The sequence below is a fragment of the Camelina sativa genome, chromosome 18, assembly GCF_000633955.1.
Source record: "Camelina sativa cultivar DH55 chromosome 18, Cs, whole genome shotgun sequence".
Classification (NCBI taxonomy): Eukaryota; Viridiplantae; Streptophyta; class Magnoliopsida; order Brassicales; family Brassicaceae; genus Camelina; species Camelina sativa.
Window position 1 is genome coordinate 11,053,459 of NC_025702.1, and position 20,793 is coordinate 11,074,251.

The following is a 20,793-nucleotide window of genomic DNA, read 5'->3' on the forward strand; positions in this document are numbered from 1 at the left end:
CACATGCAATATGAAGAGGACACATTAATTGATGAAAGTCTCAATTTTAGTCTTGATAAACTTCAATCGAGATGTCAGATAGTTTTGGGCCTTTGGCTTTAATAGGTACATAATGGATGTAATTCTCAAGATCACAAGGACAAATATGAGATTCTGTTCAAGAACTATGAAAAACCCTGAAAGTTCATTGATACAGAAAGAAGAAGAAAAAAAAAACAGAAATGATTGGCCAATCTTGGATCAAAGAGACATGAGAACACTTGAGGGAAAAGAAAAACATAAATGAATGAAAACGTATTGATGTAAACTATATAATAGACTAATAATATATCATCTCTTCCTTTTTGTCGTCTTTTGCCTCTTGCAAGTACTGGGAACCGTACTGGAGATTTGCACCGAACTTGGAACATAAGAGCACATAAGTTTCCAACTTTTGTTATGATCTCTAAAATCCACTTCTTTGTATTATCCATTCTCACCAACCATGTAAGCTTTGTATTTCCTCCACGCTTTTTTGTCTTCATAAATAAACATTGCTGCTTTCTTCTTCTCGTCGACGAAGAAACTCCCATATAGAAACCGATATATGTCAGTCAACGGCATATTGTGCTCAATTTTTAAAAAGTTCCTCCACGACACTATATTGTGCTCAATCTTAGTTGTAATCCATATTCCGAACTCATATGTATTCCACTTATGAAAAAACACTGCAAGCTTTTCTTCTCTAACAACAGATAGCTGTACATCATCTCTAGAAACAGAGTGAAATGGAAGAGGGAGACGCGGTCCAAATGTCTCACTTGTGAAATCAAGACAGACTAAACATTCTTCATTCCTCTCTTTCAAACTTCTCAGGGCAATTGAGTAAGTATTTCCTTTCAAATTAACACCCCGGCGACATTTATGACGTTTGGTAGTGACACCAAGACACCTCCATGAACTAGACTTAAAATCGTAGATTTCATACTTTTAATGAGGCCATGACTGCAACTTCAAGATTTTGTGGCTGTTGTTGCTGTCGTATCCTATAGCTAACTCTTCTAATATTAATCCAAACTCGTTTCTAGGACGTTGGATCCACCTAATTTGACCCAAATATGTGTTCCAAACCATGAGCCTCAAGTCTTTCCCAGTGACGCATAACAATAAGCCATCACAATGATACACTTCATATATTGTAACTTGATTGAGTTTACCTATTTGCTTTATAGATGAATCTGCCAAGTCTTTGTGGTTATGGAGATTGACGCTCATTAAACAAGTCTTTGAATGGCATATCAAGACTGCCATAGCCTCCGTGGCTTCTTTACCATAATACTTCTTAGTTAAGTTCGGATCTTTCGATGAATCATTCCATCGTTTGCATGTAGATCTCACTGCTCTCAAAGATGTTATTGGAACCCTAGAGAGTATCTCTTCTACCAAATCCAGAGGAAGATCGGACATCGCCGTCATTGTTTCAAATAGAGATTAGGGTTTTCAGCTTTCTTGCACTTGCACACACGACTCTTTTTTTTAAATATAAAAGTAAAAGAAAATTTATGAAAAAAAAATGATATGTAGGCACCGTTAACACACACAAAAAAAAAAAAAAAATCACAACCACAAATACAAGATTATCATGAGAAGAACACATGAGGGAAGAGAAGAAAACATAAATGCATGAAAAGGTATTTTTGTGAACTATATAATAAATATACTAATAATTCTCTTTTACCTTGGTGGATCTCACTATTTCTATTAGATTTCTTGCTGGTTATCTCTCTTTTGTCGTAGTTTGACACGAATGTTGTACACTTGTTTAAGCAACATACCGTGGTTCTGTTTCCTCCAATGTAAATTAGTTGATTGTATCATGCTCTCTCTATTAAGGAGTACCCAAATCTTATAACTTAATTTAATGGAATATTTGCTGACAAAAAAAAAAAGTTCGCTTTTGCATCTTGCAAGTACTTGGAGCCTTATTGAATCTGCACCGAACTTGGAACATAAGGAGAACACATAAGCTCACATATATATATATATATAGTTTCACCGAGATCCACTTCTTGTAGTGTCCACCCTCTCCGACCATGTAAGCTTTGAAGTTTCCCCCAGTCGATGTACTTTTAAAGAAAGAAACCAAACACGGCTGGAACTTTTCAAGTACAGGTTTCAGTTTTTTTTATGGTACATTGATTTGATGATCAGGTACAACATTCTAAAATAGTATAATATCTTAGATGTGGTCTTATTGTTGGAAGTTTTGGGAGGTTGATTTTGAGAATTTAAAATTTTTAGGACTAATTTGGAATAAATAGAATTGGTGATTATCATTTTATCCTACTCAGGTGGCAGTTATGTGTCTTATTAGATCAAAAGGTATAATTGTTATAAAAAAAAATGAGAGGAGAAAAGATCCGACCTGCCGGAATCGAACCAGCGACCTAAAGATTATCTGTTGTAAACAACTACAGTCTTCCGCTCTACCAACTGAGCTAAGGTCGGATTGTTGCTAGTGTTCAACTACTGTTATATATAACATCATACCTCATTATAGTTTCTACGAATGGTATTGGTAGAGGTCAAATGAAACTCTCAATTTTAGTCTTTGTATTTAAACAACATCTCAGGTTATATCCAGATGCAAAGAGAGTTTTAGGCCTTTAATTTGGCTTTAACATGTGATACATATATAATCACAAAAAGAGAACATGAGGAGGATGGACGTAATTCTCAAGATCACAACCACAAATACAAGCTAGATTCTGTTCAAGAATAGAAACAGAAATAATTGAACAGTCTTGTTCAAAAAAGATGAGAACGCTTGAGGAAAGGGAAAAAAAAAGCATAAATATATGAATGAAAAAGGTATTTGATATAAACTATATAATAGACTAATATATCATCTCTTTCTTTTTGTCTTTTGCCTCTTGCAAAGTACTGGGAACCTTACTGGAGATTTGCACCGAACTTGGAACATAAGAGCACATAAGTATCCAACTTTTGTTTTCTCTAAGATCCACTTCTTTGTAGTATCCATTCTCACCAACCATGTAAGCTTTGTAGTTACTTGCACTTCTGTCTAAGTCAAAAATCATTGCTACTTTCTTCTTCTCGTCGACGAAGAAACTCCCATACGGAAACCGATATTTTTCAGTCAACGGTGTGATCATATCAACTTTTAAGAAGTTCCTCCACGACACTATATTGTGCTCAATCTTAGTTGTAATCCATATTCCAAACTCATATTTTTTCCACTTCTTAAAAAACACTGCAAGCTTTTCTTCTCTAACAACAGATATTTGGACATATGCATCCTTAGGAATAGAGTGAAATGGAAGAGGGAGACGTGGTCCAAATGTCTCACTTGTGAAATCAAAACAGACTAAAAATTCTTCAGTCTCTTCCAAACTTCTCCTGGCAATTAAGTAGGTATTTCCTTTTAAGTTAACAATACCCCGGCGATATTTATAACGGTCGGTAGTGACACCAAGAAACCTCCATGAACTAGACTTAAAATCGTAGATTTCTCCATTAGGCCATGAGTGCAACTTCAAGATTTTGTGGTTGTTGTTGCTGTCGTATCCTATAGCATACGTGTCTATCATAAATCCTAACTCGTTTCTAGGACATTGGATCCACCTGATTTGACCCAAATTTGGGTTCCAAACCATGAGCCTCAAGACTTTCTCATCAGTGAGGCATAACAATAAGCCATCACAATGATACACACTAGATATTTTAACTTGATTGAGTTTACCTATTTGCTTTATAGATGAATCTACCAAGTCTTTGTGGTCTTGGAGATTGACGCTCATTAAACAAGCCTTTGAATGACATATCATGACCGCCATAGTCTCATTGGCTTCTTTACCATAATACTTCTTTGTTAACCTCGGATCTTTCGATGAATCATTCCATCGTTTGCATGTAGATCTCAATGCTCTCAAAGATGTTATTGGAACCCTAGAAAGTATCTCTTCAACCACATCCAGAGGAAGATCGGACATCACCGTCATTGTTTCAAATAGAGATTAGGGTTTTCAGCTTTCACGCTTGCACTTGCACACACGGCTCTTTTTTATATAAAAAGTAGAATAAAAATTACCAAAAAATAAAATAATATGTAGCTCTTTAACAAAAAGAAAAAGATAAGAGAAAGATAAATAAATGTATATCCCGTTTAATAATAATATAAAAAAAAAAAGAGAGATCACAACTACAAATACAAGATTCTGTTCAACAGTTCAAGGACCAAGTCAGGTAATTGCCCTACGCAGAACTTAAAAACATGCCTTTTTGAGACGAAGACTTGGAAAATGGACAAGCTAGCCGAACTGGTGGATCCACTGGATATCCCGTTAATAACTTGTCTACAACCCAGCAGGAGGTTTATGGTTAATGACTATGTTTGGAGTTTCACAAAATCAGGTCAACTAGATTTTAATCCGCGGTACACCGCGTACATATAATTTCTATTATAATTTATATTTTATGTTGTATATATTTGTTAAATATTAAATGTTTTATGAATAGAAGAATAACTAAATTTTCTAGTTGTTGTGGGGCTAAACATTTATATTATTTTTTAACCCGCAATACACTTCATGACCATTTGTTTGTTATATTTAGTTTGTTTTGTTTAGTATTTGAGATTATATTTTGATTTTTAATTATTATAACAAAAATTAAAGGATCTAAATACATAATCAGTAATTATACGCTGTGATTAAGTCACATTTTTCCTAATAATTTAATTATTTTATACAATCTTAGTTAAATCAACTTGATTTTATGTCAAATATTTTAATATTAATAGTGTTGATAAATAACTAAATGAGGATTTAACCTGTGTTAACACAAATTTAATAATATTTTATTAATTTCAACATGTTCTCTTTATAACTCATCTACTATATAACCACATTATATAGTATTTTAGAATTTTTTAATTTTACATATCCGTAATAATTAAAATTTTTATTAAGTTTATATATGTTAATTATAATATTTAAATACTTGTCAATCGAAGTTTTTCTTACGTTAAGAATCAAAGCTCAAAGATTTTGGAAAACAAAATGGGAATCAAATTGTTTTTTTTTGTTTACGAAGGATTCAGATATAGAATATCTTCAAAACACAACATAATGTATGGTTAAATATATGATAGTTTCTACTAGGATTTAACCCGCGGTACACCGCGGGACAATATTTTTAATTTTAAAAATTAAAAAGTATATTGTATTTATTTGTTATTTTATTATTGTTTTATTAATTTAAAAAATATAAAATTTTACAGGTATTTGATATAAATATTCAAAGTATAGGATTTTTGTATTGTTTTCAAGGTTTTAACCCGTGTGGTATATGTATAGTCTAGTAATACATTTATCTCCTAGTACACATCTAAAAGTGTTTTAAAAAAAAACAATTCCACTTAACTCCCTATATAGGATTAATGCCAACCCGTCTCACCAAAATCGAAATAAATTTTTGCGCAAAAAAAAAAATCTATATAAGTTTTTTATCAAGTTTAATTATGTTAATTGTTTTACCAAATTAGCATACTTATATAGTTTATAATTTTTCAATGTCAATATATATAGTTTATGATAATTAATAGAATTTTAAATTTTTTGGTAATTCCTCAAAAAATAAAAAAAAAACCAAATTATATGGGAGTTTTCAACATATTTAATGTGACATTTTATAATTGGATTTTCGGTTTAGGAAATTTATTAATGTTAATATAATTATGGATATTGTAAACTTTTGTTATGTAAAATCTGTTGTATATCATTTAAATTTGAGAGATTCTAGCATCCATAAAAATAGTTTTGGAGATTTAATGGGTTAAAACTTTAATGGATAGAGTTGTTTTTGGAAAAATCGTAATGTATAGATGTTGTTAAGATTTTATGGCAATAAATGTAACAAATGTTGGTCAATTTAAGAAAGTTTAGTATTTCAGTTTCTCTGCAATGTTATTTATGGAATTGTTTTAGGGGTTAATGTTGTGAAAAAAAATAAATAATTAAAACTTAAAGGGCATAAACCAAAATGTACTTCAAAAATGTTAATATAGATTTCCATATTGATTGCTGTTATTTTTTAATTGAAATAAAATGTAAAATATTTAGGAAACAAAATCTGGAGTAATGTTAGTTTTAGAAAAAATTTAGGGGTTAATGTTGTAAATAACTTTTTAAATAAACAAAACTAAAAGGGCATAACACAAAATGTACTTCAAGAATGTTAATATAGATACTCTGTAAGGTCGGGATATGCTATCGCTACTCTTTCGAGCCAAGAGGTTTTAGAACCAAGCACAACCAAACTTAAGAGTCAGGTCTGGAAGCTGAAATCGTCGAGAAAAATCAAACATATCCTGTGGCAAGCCATTTCAGGATTCGTGGCAGCCAATAACCGATTACTAGAGCGACACTGCGGCTCAGATAAGTCATGATCTAGATGTGGAGTTGAGGAGGAATCAATCAATCATGTACTTTTTAGGTGTCCGCCAGCTCTACTGTTATGGGCTTTGTCCAATATAGCAACTCATCCGGGTGTGTTAGTAACTCCATTTATGAAAACTTTGATTATCTCTTGTGGCGAGCTAAGGAACAGGGTGCATCAGAGGAACAATTAGAGGTTTTTCCCTAGATCTTGTGGTACATTTGGAAAGCGAGGAATGAGAAAATGTTCAACAACAAGGATATCTCCCCGATTGATACTTTGGAACTTGCTTTGACTGAAGCTTTAGCATGGCGTTTGGCGCAGGTCGTCGAAGCTTGCGAGGAGTCGGAAGATGGACAACCAGAGGATTTTGAGGAGGACGAGGAGATCATAGATGAGGTTCGATGTCAACTAGATGCATCTTGGGACAATAAGGATCAGTTTGCAGGTTTGGGCTTTGTTTTGCAGAGTTCTGCAACTTACTTCGGGTTTAAATGTATGAGACGACACCACTATGTTCTTCACTCTGAGTTTGAGGCACTTCTCTGGGCGATGGAATCTGCGATACAACATGGTTTGACATCAGTTCATTTCGAAACAGATTGCGCTATACCATTATCAAGGTCATTGAGGAGATTGATGAGTGGCCTAATTTTTCCACAGAGTTAGATAGGTTTCGGGATTTAAGAGCTAAGTTTGTGATTTTTTCTATCTCCCATATTCCTAGAACTTTAAATGTCCGTGCCGATCGCCTTGCCAAAGGGGCTCGAGTACGAGGTTATTTGTTTTCCCATGTAGACTTCAAGGTTCCGGAATGGTTGGCTTTAGAAACCAACCTATTCGATCTTGAGTAATAAAATATGGGGTTTGAGGTCAAAAAAAAAAAAGTATATAAAATTTTATGTTTAATGTTTTGAAAATTTATAAACACAAACGAATAGTTTATATGTGATGAAAAGGTTTATCTAATAGTTTAACAAAGCAAATTATTAACTCAAAAGGGAAAAAATCAAAACCAAAACTAACAATTAATCTCAAAAACTATGATTTGCACTTATATTAAAGCCCACATTTTTGTAAAAGTCCTTACATATATATAAAATTCTATAAAAAATTTACAAACAAATACCCTGAATTTTTTGATGTCTTAATCTTTTGCTTTAGTTGCTTGTCCTATAGGCTGGCCCTATTAGTCCCCACTAGGATGACATGGCAGAGGATGGCTCCAAAATCTCTCTCTTGTAAACTCGTTTCTAGATTGGATCCACCTGGTTTGACCTGGTTCCAAACAATAAGCCGTTGTAGTGAATTACTGAGATTGACGCTCATTAAACAAGCCGTTGAATCACATTTCATGATCACCATAACCTCACTACAACAAATTTGCTCATCGATAGCACCATTTGATAGCACTAGTTATGTAACTGCTGTTAAAGAATAGTTTCGGATTTTAGCAATTATATTACAGCATTTTATTAGTGCTAAGCCCATTTATAGTATAAGCGGGAAGCGAAAGTCACTTCGGCGGCCCAAAATTTTATTCAACCGCTTTAACACTTAGCCAAAAATTTTATTCAACCACTTTAACACTTAGAACAAAAAAAATAAAAGGTCTCAGATATTTTTTTGTCCTCATCCCTTCGGTTCTCTCTCTAAATCTCAAAACCTAGACATAATCGCCGTCAACGTCTTCGATTTCCTTCTATCTCTGTATCTTCTTCTTCGATTTCCTTCTGTCTCTGTGTCGCCCGTGGTCTGTATCTTCTTCTTCGATTTCTCCAGTCGAGCTATATCTTCTCCTCTTCTATTTCTCTGACGAAGGTAACCTGAAATTAGACAGCTAATTGTTTTTTTTTTCAATTTCATTCTTCATCAGTAACCTAAATTTCACTTTAAAACTCTTTTTGTGAGGTGTCAAGCTCGTCCAACAACAAAGACAAACTTGAGAGAAGAGAAATCTAAAACTTAAACAACAAATCTGTAAGTTTGTTCAGATTTTAGTTAAAATTTCAGGTTAGTTTGATTTTGGTCGAATATGAAAATTGCATGTTTGTGTCCTTTTCATGTGCATGATTTATCAAATCTGTCGAAAGTAAATTTCACTTTTAATCTCGTTTGTGTTCTCTTCATGTGCTTGATTTCTCAAATCTGCTTTATTTAGATTTTTGTATTGATTTTTGTTAACTGTTTAATGGATTTTAATTTTATCAAAAAAATACTAAATCATAGCACAAATATTAAGACATTATATTAAATATAACAGCAATAAAATATTGCAACAATATAAATTATAATAGCAGTGCAATAATGTTATTGAATAATTTTTAAGAACATTTACAGACGCTATATTTAAAACATTTATAACGCCGACATTACGCTATTATATATAACGATATAATAGCAGGAGTAAAAAACGTTATTGTATGGGGGGTCTATTATAGCTTGGGCAGAGACAACGTTTACAAAAACGCTGTGTATCACATATAATAGCATTTATCGAACTCTAAGAATGGACAAATTTGTTGTAGTGCCTCTTTGGCTTCTTTTCCACAATGCTTAAAGCTCGGATCTTTGGAAAAAGGGTGCCGTAGTTTACAAGTGGATCTCATTGCTCCTAAAGAAGTCATTGGAACCCTAGACAATATCTCCTCCACCAAATCATGCGAAAGATCAGATATCGACGTCATTGTTTTCAAGGGTTATACACTTTGTCGCTTGAGCATAAGTGAATAACCTAACAATAAATTTTAGCACTAAAATAGTCTTTCGAGGAGTTGGTAAAAAAGAACTTTAGAAGTGTCTTCAAATTAAACATTTTAAGTGATTATTATGTTAGAATAACAATTCTTATGTTGTTCAATTATAAAGTTTAAAAAATAATAAAATATAATTTTATTTAACTGGTGATTTGAAATTTTATTATTATTGAAAACATTTTGAAAATTATATTTTTAATGAATTTAATAGATTTTAAAATATTTCTATATTTAAAAATATATAAGTTTTTTTTTTTGGCAAACAAAAATACATAAGTTTAAAATCTCATATTTTTAAGTGGGATTTGGGAAGGATTTATAATAAATCATAATACTTTCCCTAAAATCATCAAAGTCATATTAAACTCCACTAAACTTCAACTCATCTGAATTATAGAATTGAATACACTCCCTTAATTTATAAGAAAACATTATTTAAAATTTTAATAATCTTAATTATTCTATAAAGCTTGGTTTTTAAAGTTAGTACCTTACATGATTGCCACACATATTTTTCCCTAAGGAAATAGGTTACCTAATTAAAATAAAATATATTTTAATATATTTTGATAAAAATAATTGATATATGTATATATATGTGTGTGTGTGTGTGTGTATTAAACTTTACTCATATTTCATAAACTTTTCAATTTTAAAAACATCTACCACTTCCAGATATCAATAAATTTAAATAAGAAAGAAATCTTTGTAACTACAATAAAACCTCTATAAATTAATAAGGTCGGGACCATAAAATTTTATTAATTTATAGAAGTTTTAATTTATCGATAAATTAATATTTTATTAATTTATGAAGAGATTTTTTCATTTTCATAACTTTGAAAAAAAATTACAAAAGAAGATACTTTTGTTATCATTTACATTTTTAAAGAATTTTCTTAATATATAATTTTAGCTATCGTAATTGGGTGAATGTCAATTATTTACTAGATTATCTAAATAAAAATGATAAATGCTAAAAGTTTAGAAGAAAATGTTATTACTATCATTCATGGTAATGATGGAATGGAAGAAGATATTATGATACCTTTAGAACCAGTTACTAAAGAAGCAATTATCGCATCTAGGACTCTCCACAATTTTTGGATTTGAGAAGACAACAATGAAAAAACTAGAGATGGGCTCCAACAAAAATGCAAACTCAAAAATAGGCAAACAAAATCATATTTCACTAGATTTTTTAGATATATATATATACATATATATTAGTTTATTTGATTATTAATTTATGATATTGATGGACTATATTTTTACATAGGATTTCTAAAAAAATTATTATCTTATTATTTTATCGAAATGTGTCATTTTTTACACCGGCCCAAAAAACTAAAAAAATTTAATAACTTAAAGCGAATATTAATTTAAAAAGTATTAATTTATAGAAGTTATATTGATATAACACACATATTATTTCGATATAAAACGAAGTGCATAGAATAAAAATAGTTTTACGATGAGGTAGATAGCTAAATTGTATCGTAAAAGGTAAAAATTCGATCTAAGATTTTAAAAAAAATCTAAATAAAAGTATGCTAGTTACCAGCTTTTTGTCTTTCTTTTTGTAAAATGAGGGGATTTTCATACATAAATTATAGGAGATTTTTTATATCAACACCAAATCTGACGTGGCTAGTGAGAGGGCTTGTGAGGAGCACACTCTTCCACATCTTTCCCACTCTTCTTGTATTCTACACTCTTCCTTCTTATCACTTTCCTCTCTTCTCCTCTGATCCCACCACCACACTTTTTGACTTTTTTTCTCAAAATGGCGATGCAGCTTCCTCCGACGACTCTTTACGCCGGAAGATCCTCCGTCGTCTTACCTCCGACGACTCCGACCCTCCAAAGATCATCTTTCTTGCCTTACTACTCGTTAAGGCTACTTGGCAACAAGAAGTCTCATTCCAAATCTTCATCCTCTGCTCCTAGATTCTCCATGCGTGTCTCCTCCAAGCAAGCCTATATTTGCCGTGATTGCGGGTCTGTTTTAGTCTTGATCTCTCTTCTTGATTAACATACAAAACTGTTATCCCTCTTGATCTCTTCTTGATTATCCTCGTAACATACAAAATTATTTTTCATCACTTTCTCTTGATTGGCAGGTATATTTACAATGACAGAACTCCATTCGACAAGTTGCCTGATAACTATTTCTGTCCAGGTATCGTGTTTCATGTTTAAAACTTAAAAAAAAAAAAATCGACAAGTCAGTCGTTGCTTCGACCAGTTTTGTAGGAATTGGGTTTGGTTTCAATGTGTTTAAGGTCTTTGTTTGCAGTGTGTGCTGCTCCCAAACGGAGGTTTAGACCGTACATGCCGGATGTGAGCAAGAATGTCAATGACAAAGATGTGAGAAAGGCTAGAAAAGCTGAGCTCCAAAGAGACGAAGCTGTCGGGTATAAATGATCCTCCTTTCTCATCAATTTTATATCTTTGTCACTCTGGTTTTGATACATACGTGTTATGGTAATCATGCAGCAAGGCATTGCCTATAGCAATTGCGGTTGGTGTTTTAGCTCTCGCGGCTCTTTACTTCTATGTCCACAACACCTCATGAATGCAGCACCAAGACGGCTACATTTTTTGGCTTCTGAAAACATTTTTGTTTTGTATTAACATTTTAATCTTCTATTTGTGACCACTGTAATGAAGTAAAGTGTTCAGCTTTCTATGTACCAAAACTGTATTGAAAGTTGCCAAGATGAATAGAGTGGGTAAGGTAAGTGTGATGCAGAGGAAATTAACAATTGTAAAGGGGTAAACAGCTAGTCTTGCAAGATGAGTGATCCTTGAATTGGTTTATCGATTGAAGTTTGATATAGGATGTTCAAAGCAGACAAGTTTTCATTGACGCTCGAGGATGTCGCTGGCTTGAACTCGTATGGACCTTGCTTTGGCCCCCAAACCTGCCCATATTCCAAACCAAAACCCATTTCATATAAGATTGAAGTTTGATGAGCATTTGTCAGTATTAGTAAGCATATCTTGACAAAGTCCGATGGTACAATCTGATAAGAGTGAGAAAGATGGGATGAACCTGGTTTCGATTCTCATCAAAGCCGCGATCCCATAGGTGTATCTCATTGTTTTTCAGGACTGCAAGATCTGAAGTAGAATAGCTAGCCCCATTCTGCAATCCGAGAGTGTTTTAGTGTAAACGAAGATTAGCTTTAAAACCAAGATACAGTAACTTTTCTTATAAGAACAATACCCATGAATTTGGAAATCCATCAGGTGAAGTTGAACCTTCGTACAAGCAGCGTTTCCCACGGTCACAAGAATTGAGATGTATAGTTGTCAAATGCTCCCCGATGTCCTGTTATGATGATCCATACTAAGCTTAATATCCAGTAACCAAAAATCTCTTCACACCTCTGTCAATCTAAAAAACCTGAAGACTTACACCAATAACTTCTTCCGGAAGTGGGCGTTGATCCTTAGGGCGGTCACAGAAATTTTTGTACTCCTCAGCATCTCTAATCGCATATGAACTTACCTAGCATTAAACACAGCTTAAAACTATTGTTGTATCAGAAAACATAAGAAGATCACAATAGCTCATATCCTCACCTCAACATCACATTTCAGCTCTTTTGGACACGGCTTAACCATATATAATCTCTGGAACCAAAAACAAAAAGGTCTAAGACTTTAGCAACACAATACTTATTCCTAATGGAACCAAACAAGAGAGAATCTATGAAGGGAATGAATGCATACTTGACGAAAAGGTTTCTGCGGAGTCCTCCAAAATGCCTGAGGAAAAAGAGAAAAAAATTGGCTTACACATAGATCAAAGAAACAAATTTACATCATCGATCTGCATAGTGCAAGAAAGAAGTAAGAGATCAATCCAATCACCTGTTCGAGATACAAAACCTCAGAACCATCCACCATTTCAGCAGCAGGGCAACTCAGCATTCTGTACAACTATTACAAACTCAGATTCTTGACACAAACTAGAGATAGGGACATCAAACAGTTACAATCTTGAAACAACATCCTAAACAGTATCAAACATTCTAACCAAATCTTGATATAGCCAGCTAGAGTTCTACACTCAGAAGGGATCAATGTATGATGAAACAAGTTTGAGATAAAAGAAGAAGATAATAAACCTTATATTGAAGTAATTGTCAGGATCCCTTGACGCTTGCTCCCTCGTAAACTACAAATCCATGTAACAAAAAAAACCTCAAAATCAGAACTTTAGAAGATAGAATTAGAGTTGAAAGAAACCTAAAAAGTGTGAGAGCTTTGGAATTGTGGGCAACAAACAAACCTTCTCTCCGGTGAGAGAACGAGAGACGACGCGAGCGTGATCCCTACGAGTAGTGGATTTAGTGAGACGCTTGATGAGAAGAGCACCGCCAACAAGAACCAGAGTTTTAATCACCAAACCACGAGCCCGGCTCCACCCATTCGAGCTTGATTCAGGATCCGAACCCGACTCGGTGGTACCCATTAAAACTTTCGAATTTTAGTTCAAAGGTTTCGAATTTAGTTGAAAGATTCCATCTTTAGTATCTGTTTGTTTCTCCGGAGCCGAAATTATATTTTGCCGATTAAAACGAAGTCGCGAAGAAGAGGAGGAGAGGTTTTGTGACGATCGACGCTTTTGATTTTGTGTCTCCGAACCACTGGGGAGATTGTTTGCCACGTGTAACCTTTCCATCTTCTTTTCTTTCTTCACCTTGTAAATTTGTTGTTTTTAATCCGGTCCAAACTAAACCGAATATGAAAATCAAACTATGTATTTGTTTAAATTTTACAAACTCAATATTTGAGAAATCGAATTTGAAGCCAAACCAATCTAAGGCTCCGAATGGTGACCGCGGTTTTGGTTGTGCGGGGAAAGCAGTTTTAGAGTGCGGTACGGTTTAACTGCAGTATGTGCGGTTTGTGGGACAAGTGCGGTTTATACTAAATAAGCGGTACAAAATGATATTTGATTGGTGAAAAAACTATTTGCGGTTCAGTATTAATTGTGTGAATGGTAAAAAAAAGAAAAAGCGGTGCGGATTACATATATTATAAATAAATTTATTAATAATTAGTATGTTTGTATATTATTGTATGTTATGAATTAATAATAAAAATAATTGTATTTATAAACCTTAAATACTATAATTGATCAAAAGTAATTTTTTTTTGACATATTGATAAAAAGTTCAACTATATAAAGATACAATTTTTTTAAAAAAATTATCGATTACTTTGATTTTCCCATAACATATTTGCAATAGTATCTCTTATTTGCGTCATAGCTTCTCCATCTACTATCTCTGTTGCATCTATGTCACCTATATCATGCTCAAAATTTTGGTTGTTGTTCGTCTCAGTCGTTACATTTGCGAAATCTGCATCCGAAAAATTTGAAATCCTGATGAAATTATGTAGTCCCACTGTAGCCATTACCACTCTTTTCTGAATTTGAACATTATATCTTGGAAAATCAGAAAGTATCCTCCACTTCTTCTTCCAAACTCCAAACGTTCTTTCTATAACAGAACGTAAAGATGCATGACATTGGTTGAACAATTCATGTTTATTCCTTGGAGGAGGACCAGAATGAAATTGGGACATATGATATCTCACAACTCGATTTCGTGATGATCTATAAGGAGCAAGAAATCCTTGTTTGTTTGGATAACCAGAATCAACGAGATAATACTTATCTGATGGAGGCAAAGGAAACTCGGTATCACTTTGTTGTGCTATCTACAGAACAGTTGTATCGTGGCATGATCCTGGTGCTCCATTCCAGATATATGTGAATAACATATTCAAATCACATATTGCCATGATGTTCAATGATGCATTATCGTGCCGATTCCAATACATTCCTTGTAACTCTGGCTTTACTTTGACGCATACATGAGTCCCATCCATAGCTCCAACGAATCCACTAAAATATGGCCAATATCTTCGGTCTACCTGAAGTCTTTCAGGAATTCGATAAAGTTCTTGTCTTGTCGGAGTTCTAATATAATCACATGCTAATAATTCAGTTGCCGAAAGAACTTCTCTAAATTTTCTCTGCACAGTTTCTTAATTTCGTCCAAATCTTAAACCAACATCTCTCTGAACTTCATTGTGCCCACATATCCGTAGAAACATCGCAACACTTTCTTCAATACTTATACTCAATGTTGGCTGAAGACCATAATTTGTTTGCAACATATTACACAATGTTGTGAAACATGGAAGTGACATCCGTAATAACTGAAGACAAGCTGCATCATCTTGCTGTAGTCGACGCCATATATTTTTCCATCCCAAACCTCCATCAGTTTGGACTGGTGCTCTTTGAAAATATCGGTCATAATAATTCAAAGCTGGTTGAATTACTAACTCTTCAAATTGTTCGTTTTCCAAATTCCACAGTTTAATTCTTTCTTCGTAACTTAGATTGTTAAGGTCTTGTGATCGCAACTGACATATACGAAATGCCTGAAATTCAATACAAACGATTTTTGTCATTAGACATAGATTATTTTACAAACATAAATTAAATAAAATTCAACATTAAACTAAAAAAAACATCAATCATTTCAAAACATAAATGAGTTTGATAAACCACAAATAAAACAAACTAATCTTCATCTCCTACATCACTGTGATGACTTGCATTGGATCCTTGCGGAGTTCCCCAAATATTAAAGAGACCTCCTGGTCTAGGTGTTTGTGGCATTTGTCCAGTTTCAAAATAATTCGTGAAACCGAGATTGGATGATGATGTTTGTTGAATGATCGGTGGAGTTTCTACTGTTGCACCATCTCCTTGACCTCCAACTGAAAATCCATATTGAACATTTGTTGGAGTTGTTCCGCTTGAACCTCCTTGTTGAAAATTTTGTGTTTGCCGCCATTGTGGAGCATTTGGTGGTGTTCCCCACTGTAGAACATTTGGTGACATGCCCCACTGTGCATTTGGTGGTGTTTCCCACTGTGGAGCATTTGGTGGTGTTCCCCATTGTAGAGCATTTGGTGGTGTTCCCCACTGTGGATAAATGGGACCCCAAAAACCGGTTTGAATTTTGCCCTCCCAAATTATTACCCACAGAAGATGGACTTCCAGATGATATACCTCCTGAATGTGGACTCCCAAATGAATGGCCTGAACCTAACTGTTTTGGCACATCTTGGTTGTTACGTGAAACCCCAGTCATAGCTTCTAACAGTTGTATCTTATCCTCGTCGGTGCTTGCAGCTATATCAATGAAATACTTACGCCAAAATACTAGCTCCTTAAGTGCATTAATGCATGCCCAATAAAATCTAGTGTGTTTGGGAAGATCTAGCGCGATAAATATCGCTTCCGCCTTTTTAAATTCATCGTAATCATCTTGGTCAAAAGCACCAGGAAGAAGTTGTTGAAAACTTTGTCGTTGGAATTCTCTAAAGCCAGTGATGCTGTCTTGTATTGTTGTTTCAAAGGATTGTCATCTTTGACTTCCTCGTGAACCGCTTCCAATAGAAACACGTGAGCTTCCTCCAGATCTATGTGCACTACTTCCACCTCTAGCGGTTGACTGCAAATTTACCCTACCTTGTTGTTGGCTTCTAGCAGCAGAATTTTGGACTATTTCATCATCATCAATGGTAACACGATACACTTCTTCTTCTTCTTTCGTTTCAGGAATCTGTGTTTGTGGTACGTCACCGCTATCACTGTATGAGTCATCATGGCCTTCTTCATCAACTGCATGCTCATGGATCAATTGTTCTCTTCTTTGACGAGCAGAGTGTTGAGATTGAGACTGAACATCATGTAATGCGAGACATCGTTGCATCACATCCCAAAATTCAGGCGGCTTTCGGTTAAAGCTTTTTGTTAATTTGCATCCCTATAATTTTAAAATCAATTAGATTTTTTGATATATAAATTTTTAAACATAGGTTTATGAATAAAAAGATTTAGTGTACTTACATACTCCTGTTCCGTCCGCCATGCTTCAGATGCAAATATCATGGATGTATCAAGATCAACCGTTATGCCAGTTTTATGCGTAAGAAATTTCCACCTCTTGTAATTTTTTTTGAATTCATCAAGCTTGTTTTTGAAAAAACCATAGGTTATATTCATGTTGAACGCTTGATTAAACTTTTCAACAATATACTCTCTACCAATAGCAGTAGGATTTTTAGAGTATAATTATTCATGGCAATTGCTTCGTCGAACAATTGAATTAATGTTTTTTCCTGAATGTACGACCATTTGTACTTGTCTTTGTTCTACAAAATTTGTGAATACAATTTATTTATTTTTCCTGAATGTACGACGATTCTGTCAAAAATATTTTAATTTTAATTAAAAATAAATTTAAATGTACCCGTATTGTTGTTTCCGTGGGAAGAGTTGAATTGTCGGTGGGAAGAGTTGAATCTGTTCGTCTTGAAGGACTTGTGTTCCGTCGACGATTAGACGACATATCTACATTCAATAAAGTCCAACAATTAATTATTTGGTTTTGTTATAAATACATGGTAAAACCCAATAATAATTTTTTTCCAGAAAACTATCATTATAAAAACGGCTATACAAATATTCGTTATATGTTTAATATGGTTCACTTGTTAAAATGAACAGAAAATATTAGAGTAACCACTTTCAAGATCATTTATTTAAAGTTGTAAATTTGTTTGGTTAAAAAAAATGATATGAACAGGATAACTAATCCTTCCAACTAACCCACTATTTTTGTAACTACTATAATTAATTTTTCTATGTGATTATATAAATATTTTGGAAAATTTATTTTCTGAAATCAGCAATAACAAAAAATTGAGTGATCCCACGATCATAAAATTATTTCCTCATAATATTCTAAAACACTTAAATTTGAAAAAATCAGGTCATAATCTAAATATATATCATTTTTTTTTTGTATAATCGATGATGATAATAATTTGGTTATGTTTATGATTTTTTTTTCATTTTTTAAAATGACCATTTTTTTAATAATTATTACTAAAAACCAAATAAATTTTTAATAGCTATTGAAAACAATTTTTGCATCTAAAATTAATAATTCTCGGAAATGATTTAAAAGAATAAACTTGTTATTAATTTTAGAATTATGAAAATAAAAGAAATTTTTTCTTATCATTCATTATTCATAAATAATATAAATCTTAAAATTATTTAGAAAAAACACAATAGTTAATATTATTTGTCATAATCTATTTTTAAATATTATCATTGACCTCAAATTTAATTTCAGTTTTTGAAATGACACATATTAACATCAATAATAACAAATGATGAAAATAGTTGCATCACTTGTTAATTTTAACACAAAATTTTAGAGTAACCACTTCAATAACCTTATATAAATTATATTTATTAACTATTTAAGTTAATATAATATAGAATACATTAGATTATTTAACAAATATACTATATTATTAAAATTATTTATCAAATACAGTAAATTAAAATACTAACCTGAAAATGTGGAAGATTTGCTCATAAATTTGCTAAGCCAATTTCTGAAGAATCATTTTGTGATGTTATACAGAGATGTGATAAAGATTTTGTGATGTAGTACCTATATATATATTTTTTTTATTTTGCATATTTAAAAAAACAAGAAAAAATCATTCTATTATCCACTTGGTGCGTTTTTTTTAAAAAAACGCTAGGTAAAAGCTGGTTCTGTTTTGAATCGCGCTCCGGAGAAACAAACAGATACTAAAGATGGAATCTTTCAACTAAATTCGAAACCTTTGAACTAAAATTCGAAAGTTTTAATGGGTACCACCGAGTCGGGTTCGGATCCTGAATCAAGCTCGAATGGGTGGAGCTGGGCTCGTGGTTTGGTGATTAAAACTCTGGTTCTTGTTGGCGGTGCTCTTCTCATCAAGCGTCTCACTAAATCCACTACTCGTAGGGATCACGCTCGCGTCGTCTCTCGTTCTCTCACCGGAGAGAAGGTTTGTTTGTTGCCCACAATTCCAAAGCTCTCACACTTTTTAGGTTTCTTTCAACTCTAATTCTATCTTCTAAAGTTCTGATTTTGAGGGTTTTTTTGTTACATGGATTTGTAGTTTACGAGGGAGCAAGCGTCAAGGGATCCTGACAATTACTTCAATATAAGGTTTATTATCTTCTTCTTTTATCTCAAGCTGGTTCTATATTATATTAGTTGGATTTTTTTTTCAACTGATACGTGTTTGTTGCTATTGTTTTCTCTGTTCTTGGAGTTTTTTTTTTGTGAAATATAGCTAATGGTTGTGACTTTATGCTTTGTAGATGTCTTCTCAAGACAACAACGACAACATGTTTGAAGAAGAGTTTGAAGGAGAAGAAGAAGAACCTCGACAACGTACTGCAACTAGTGGATCTAAAAGGCAAAAAAGCAGCACAATTGCTAAATCAACCTCTGATTCTCCTTCGGTGAAAGTAAGGAAACAAATGGCTCCAAGATCGGATGTGTGGGCTAATTTCATTAAACAGATTGTTGATCCCAAGCTGGCCAATTGTCGATATTGTGGAGCAGAGATAGGGTGTGACACAAAGAAGAATGGAACAAGTACTATGAGAGGTCACATAGCAAGATGTAAGTTGTTCAAAGCTCATGAAGATGCAGGAAGTCAAAAGGTTCTAAGTAGTGATCCTAGTGGTGTCATGACAACTACCATGAAGTATGACAAAGAACTGTTTAGAAGATCAGTCAATGAAATGATAGTGTTAAATGAGCTGCCATTCTCCTTTGTTGAATCAGAGGGCTTTAGGCGATTTTGCTTTAATTTGCTGCCATGTTATCGTGTTCACTGCAAAGGACAGCGACGAAGGATATCTTTGCAAGAAAAAGTTGCTTTGAAGAAGCTGTTCACAAGTGAGAAGAAGAGGGTATCTCTCACTACAGACATTTGGGTAGCTCCTACGACCTCATGTAGTTACATGGTTGTAACAACACATAGGATCGATGCAAATTGGGTTATGAAAAAGAGGATCATCAATTTCAAGCCAATCATAGACCATAAAGGGGAAACAATTGCATCACACCTTGTCCAATGCTTAGAAGAATGGGGAATTGAGAAAGTATTCACTGTAACGGTTGACAATGCGAAAGGAAATGACAAAGCTCTACGGTTATTCATGGATGCTTTGAGGCTGAAGGAAGGTAATGCCTTGATTCGAGATGGAAATTTTTTACATATGCGTTGTTGTGCTCACATCTTAAATCTGATTGTGAGGGATGGTTTAGCGCATGTGAGATAGAGTATTGTTGCCATTCGAAATGCAGTGAAGTATGTGCGGTCATCTAGTACAAGGTATAAATCATTTGAATTGCGTGTCGAGACTGGAAATGTGTCTAGAGGCAGCTTGTGTCTGGATGTTGTCACCCAAACTTTTTAGCTCTTGAGTTTTTTTTTTTAAAAAAAAAAAAAATCAATTCCATGGAAACAACATACAACAAGTTTGTTAATATGATCAAAAACTTCAACAAAACAAAAAGTACTATATATATTTGGAATTTAACATAACTGATTGTAAGAGCATGCATAATCATATATATCTGAATTTACAAAAAGGTGCTAATGAACATAAAACAAGATTAATATTTAT

General features: G+C 33.3%; 5 protein-coding genes, 1 non-coding gene and 2 pseudogenes across 6 annotated transcripts; 2 read left to right on the plus strand and 6 right to left on the minus strand.

Moving 5' to 3' along the window:
• On the minus strand, positions 970-1,455 carry LOC104763355 (putative F-box protein At5g51000). Its single transcript, XM_010486735.1, has one exon. The coding sequence runs from the start codon at positions 1,453-1,455 to the stop codon at positions 970-972; it is 486 nt and encodes a 161-aa protein (XP_010485037.1).
• Positions 2,399-2,487, minus strand: TRNAY-GUA. Its single transcript is given in 2 exon segments — positions 2,399-2,434; positions 2,451-2,487. It is a non-coding gene; the product is annotated as a tRNA-Tyr (tRNA).
• Positions 2,885-4,001, minus strand: LOC104763356 (annotated as a pseudogene).
• On the plus strand, positions 10,867-11,948 carry LOC104761090. The gene is made up of 4 exons (XM_010484126.2): positions 10,867-11,195; positions 11,318-11,376; positions 11,494-11,611; positions 11,694-11,948. The coding sequence occupies exons 1-4, from the start codon at positions 10,981-10,983 to the stop codon at positions 11,770-11,772; spliced, it is 471 nt and encodes a 156-aa protein (XP_010482428.1). The 5' UTR covers positions 10,867-10,980; the 3' UTR covers positions 11,773-11,948.
• LOC104761089 (chromophore lyase CRL, chloroplastic) lies at positions 11,863-13,848 on the minus strand. The gene is made up of 9 exons (XM_010484125.2): positions 13,498-13,848; positions 13,334-13,383; positions 13,077-13,137; positions 12,936-12,971; positions 12,786-12,836; positions 12,619-12,711; positions 12,427-12,531; positions 12,253-12,345; positions 11,863-12,121 (listed from the first exon to the last, which is right to left on the minus strand). Exons 1-9 carry the CDS (start codon positions 13,678-13,680, stop codon positions 11,981-11,983), a joined length of 813 nt encoding a protein of 270 aa, XP_010482427.1. The 5' UTR covers positions 13,681-13,848; the 3' UTR covers positions 11,863-11,980.
• On the minus strand, positions 14,421-15,146 carry LOC109130485 (annotated as a pseudogene).
• On the minus strand, positions 15,811-17,650 carry LOC104763357. Its single transcript, XM_019240302.1, is given in 5 exon segments — positions 15,811-16,048; positions 16,142-16,218; positions 16,379-17,065; positions 17,149-17,271; positions 17,552-17,650. Coding segments are annotated over 5 exon segments (1,224 nt in total).
• On the plus strand, positions 18,849-19,739 carry LOC104761092 (chromophore lyase CRL, chloroplastic-like). The gene is made up of 3 exons (XM_010484127.2): positions 18,849-19,154; positions 19,269-19,318; positions 19,474-19,739. The coding sequence occupies exons 1-3, from the start codon at positions 18,972-18,974 to the stop codon at positions 19,619-19,621; spliced, it is 381 nt and encodes a 126-aa protein (XP_010482429.1). The 5' UTR covers positions 18,849-18,971; the 3' UTR covers positions 19,622-19,739.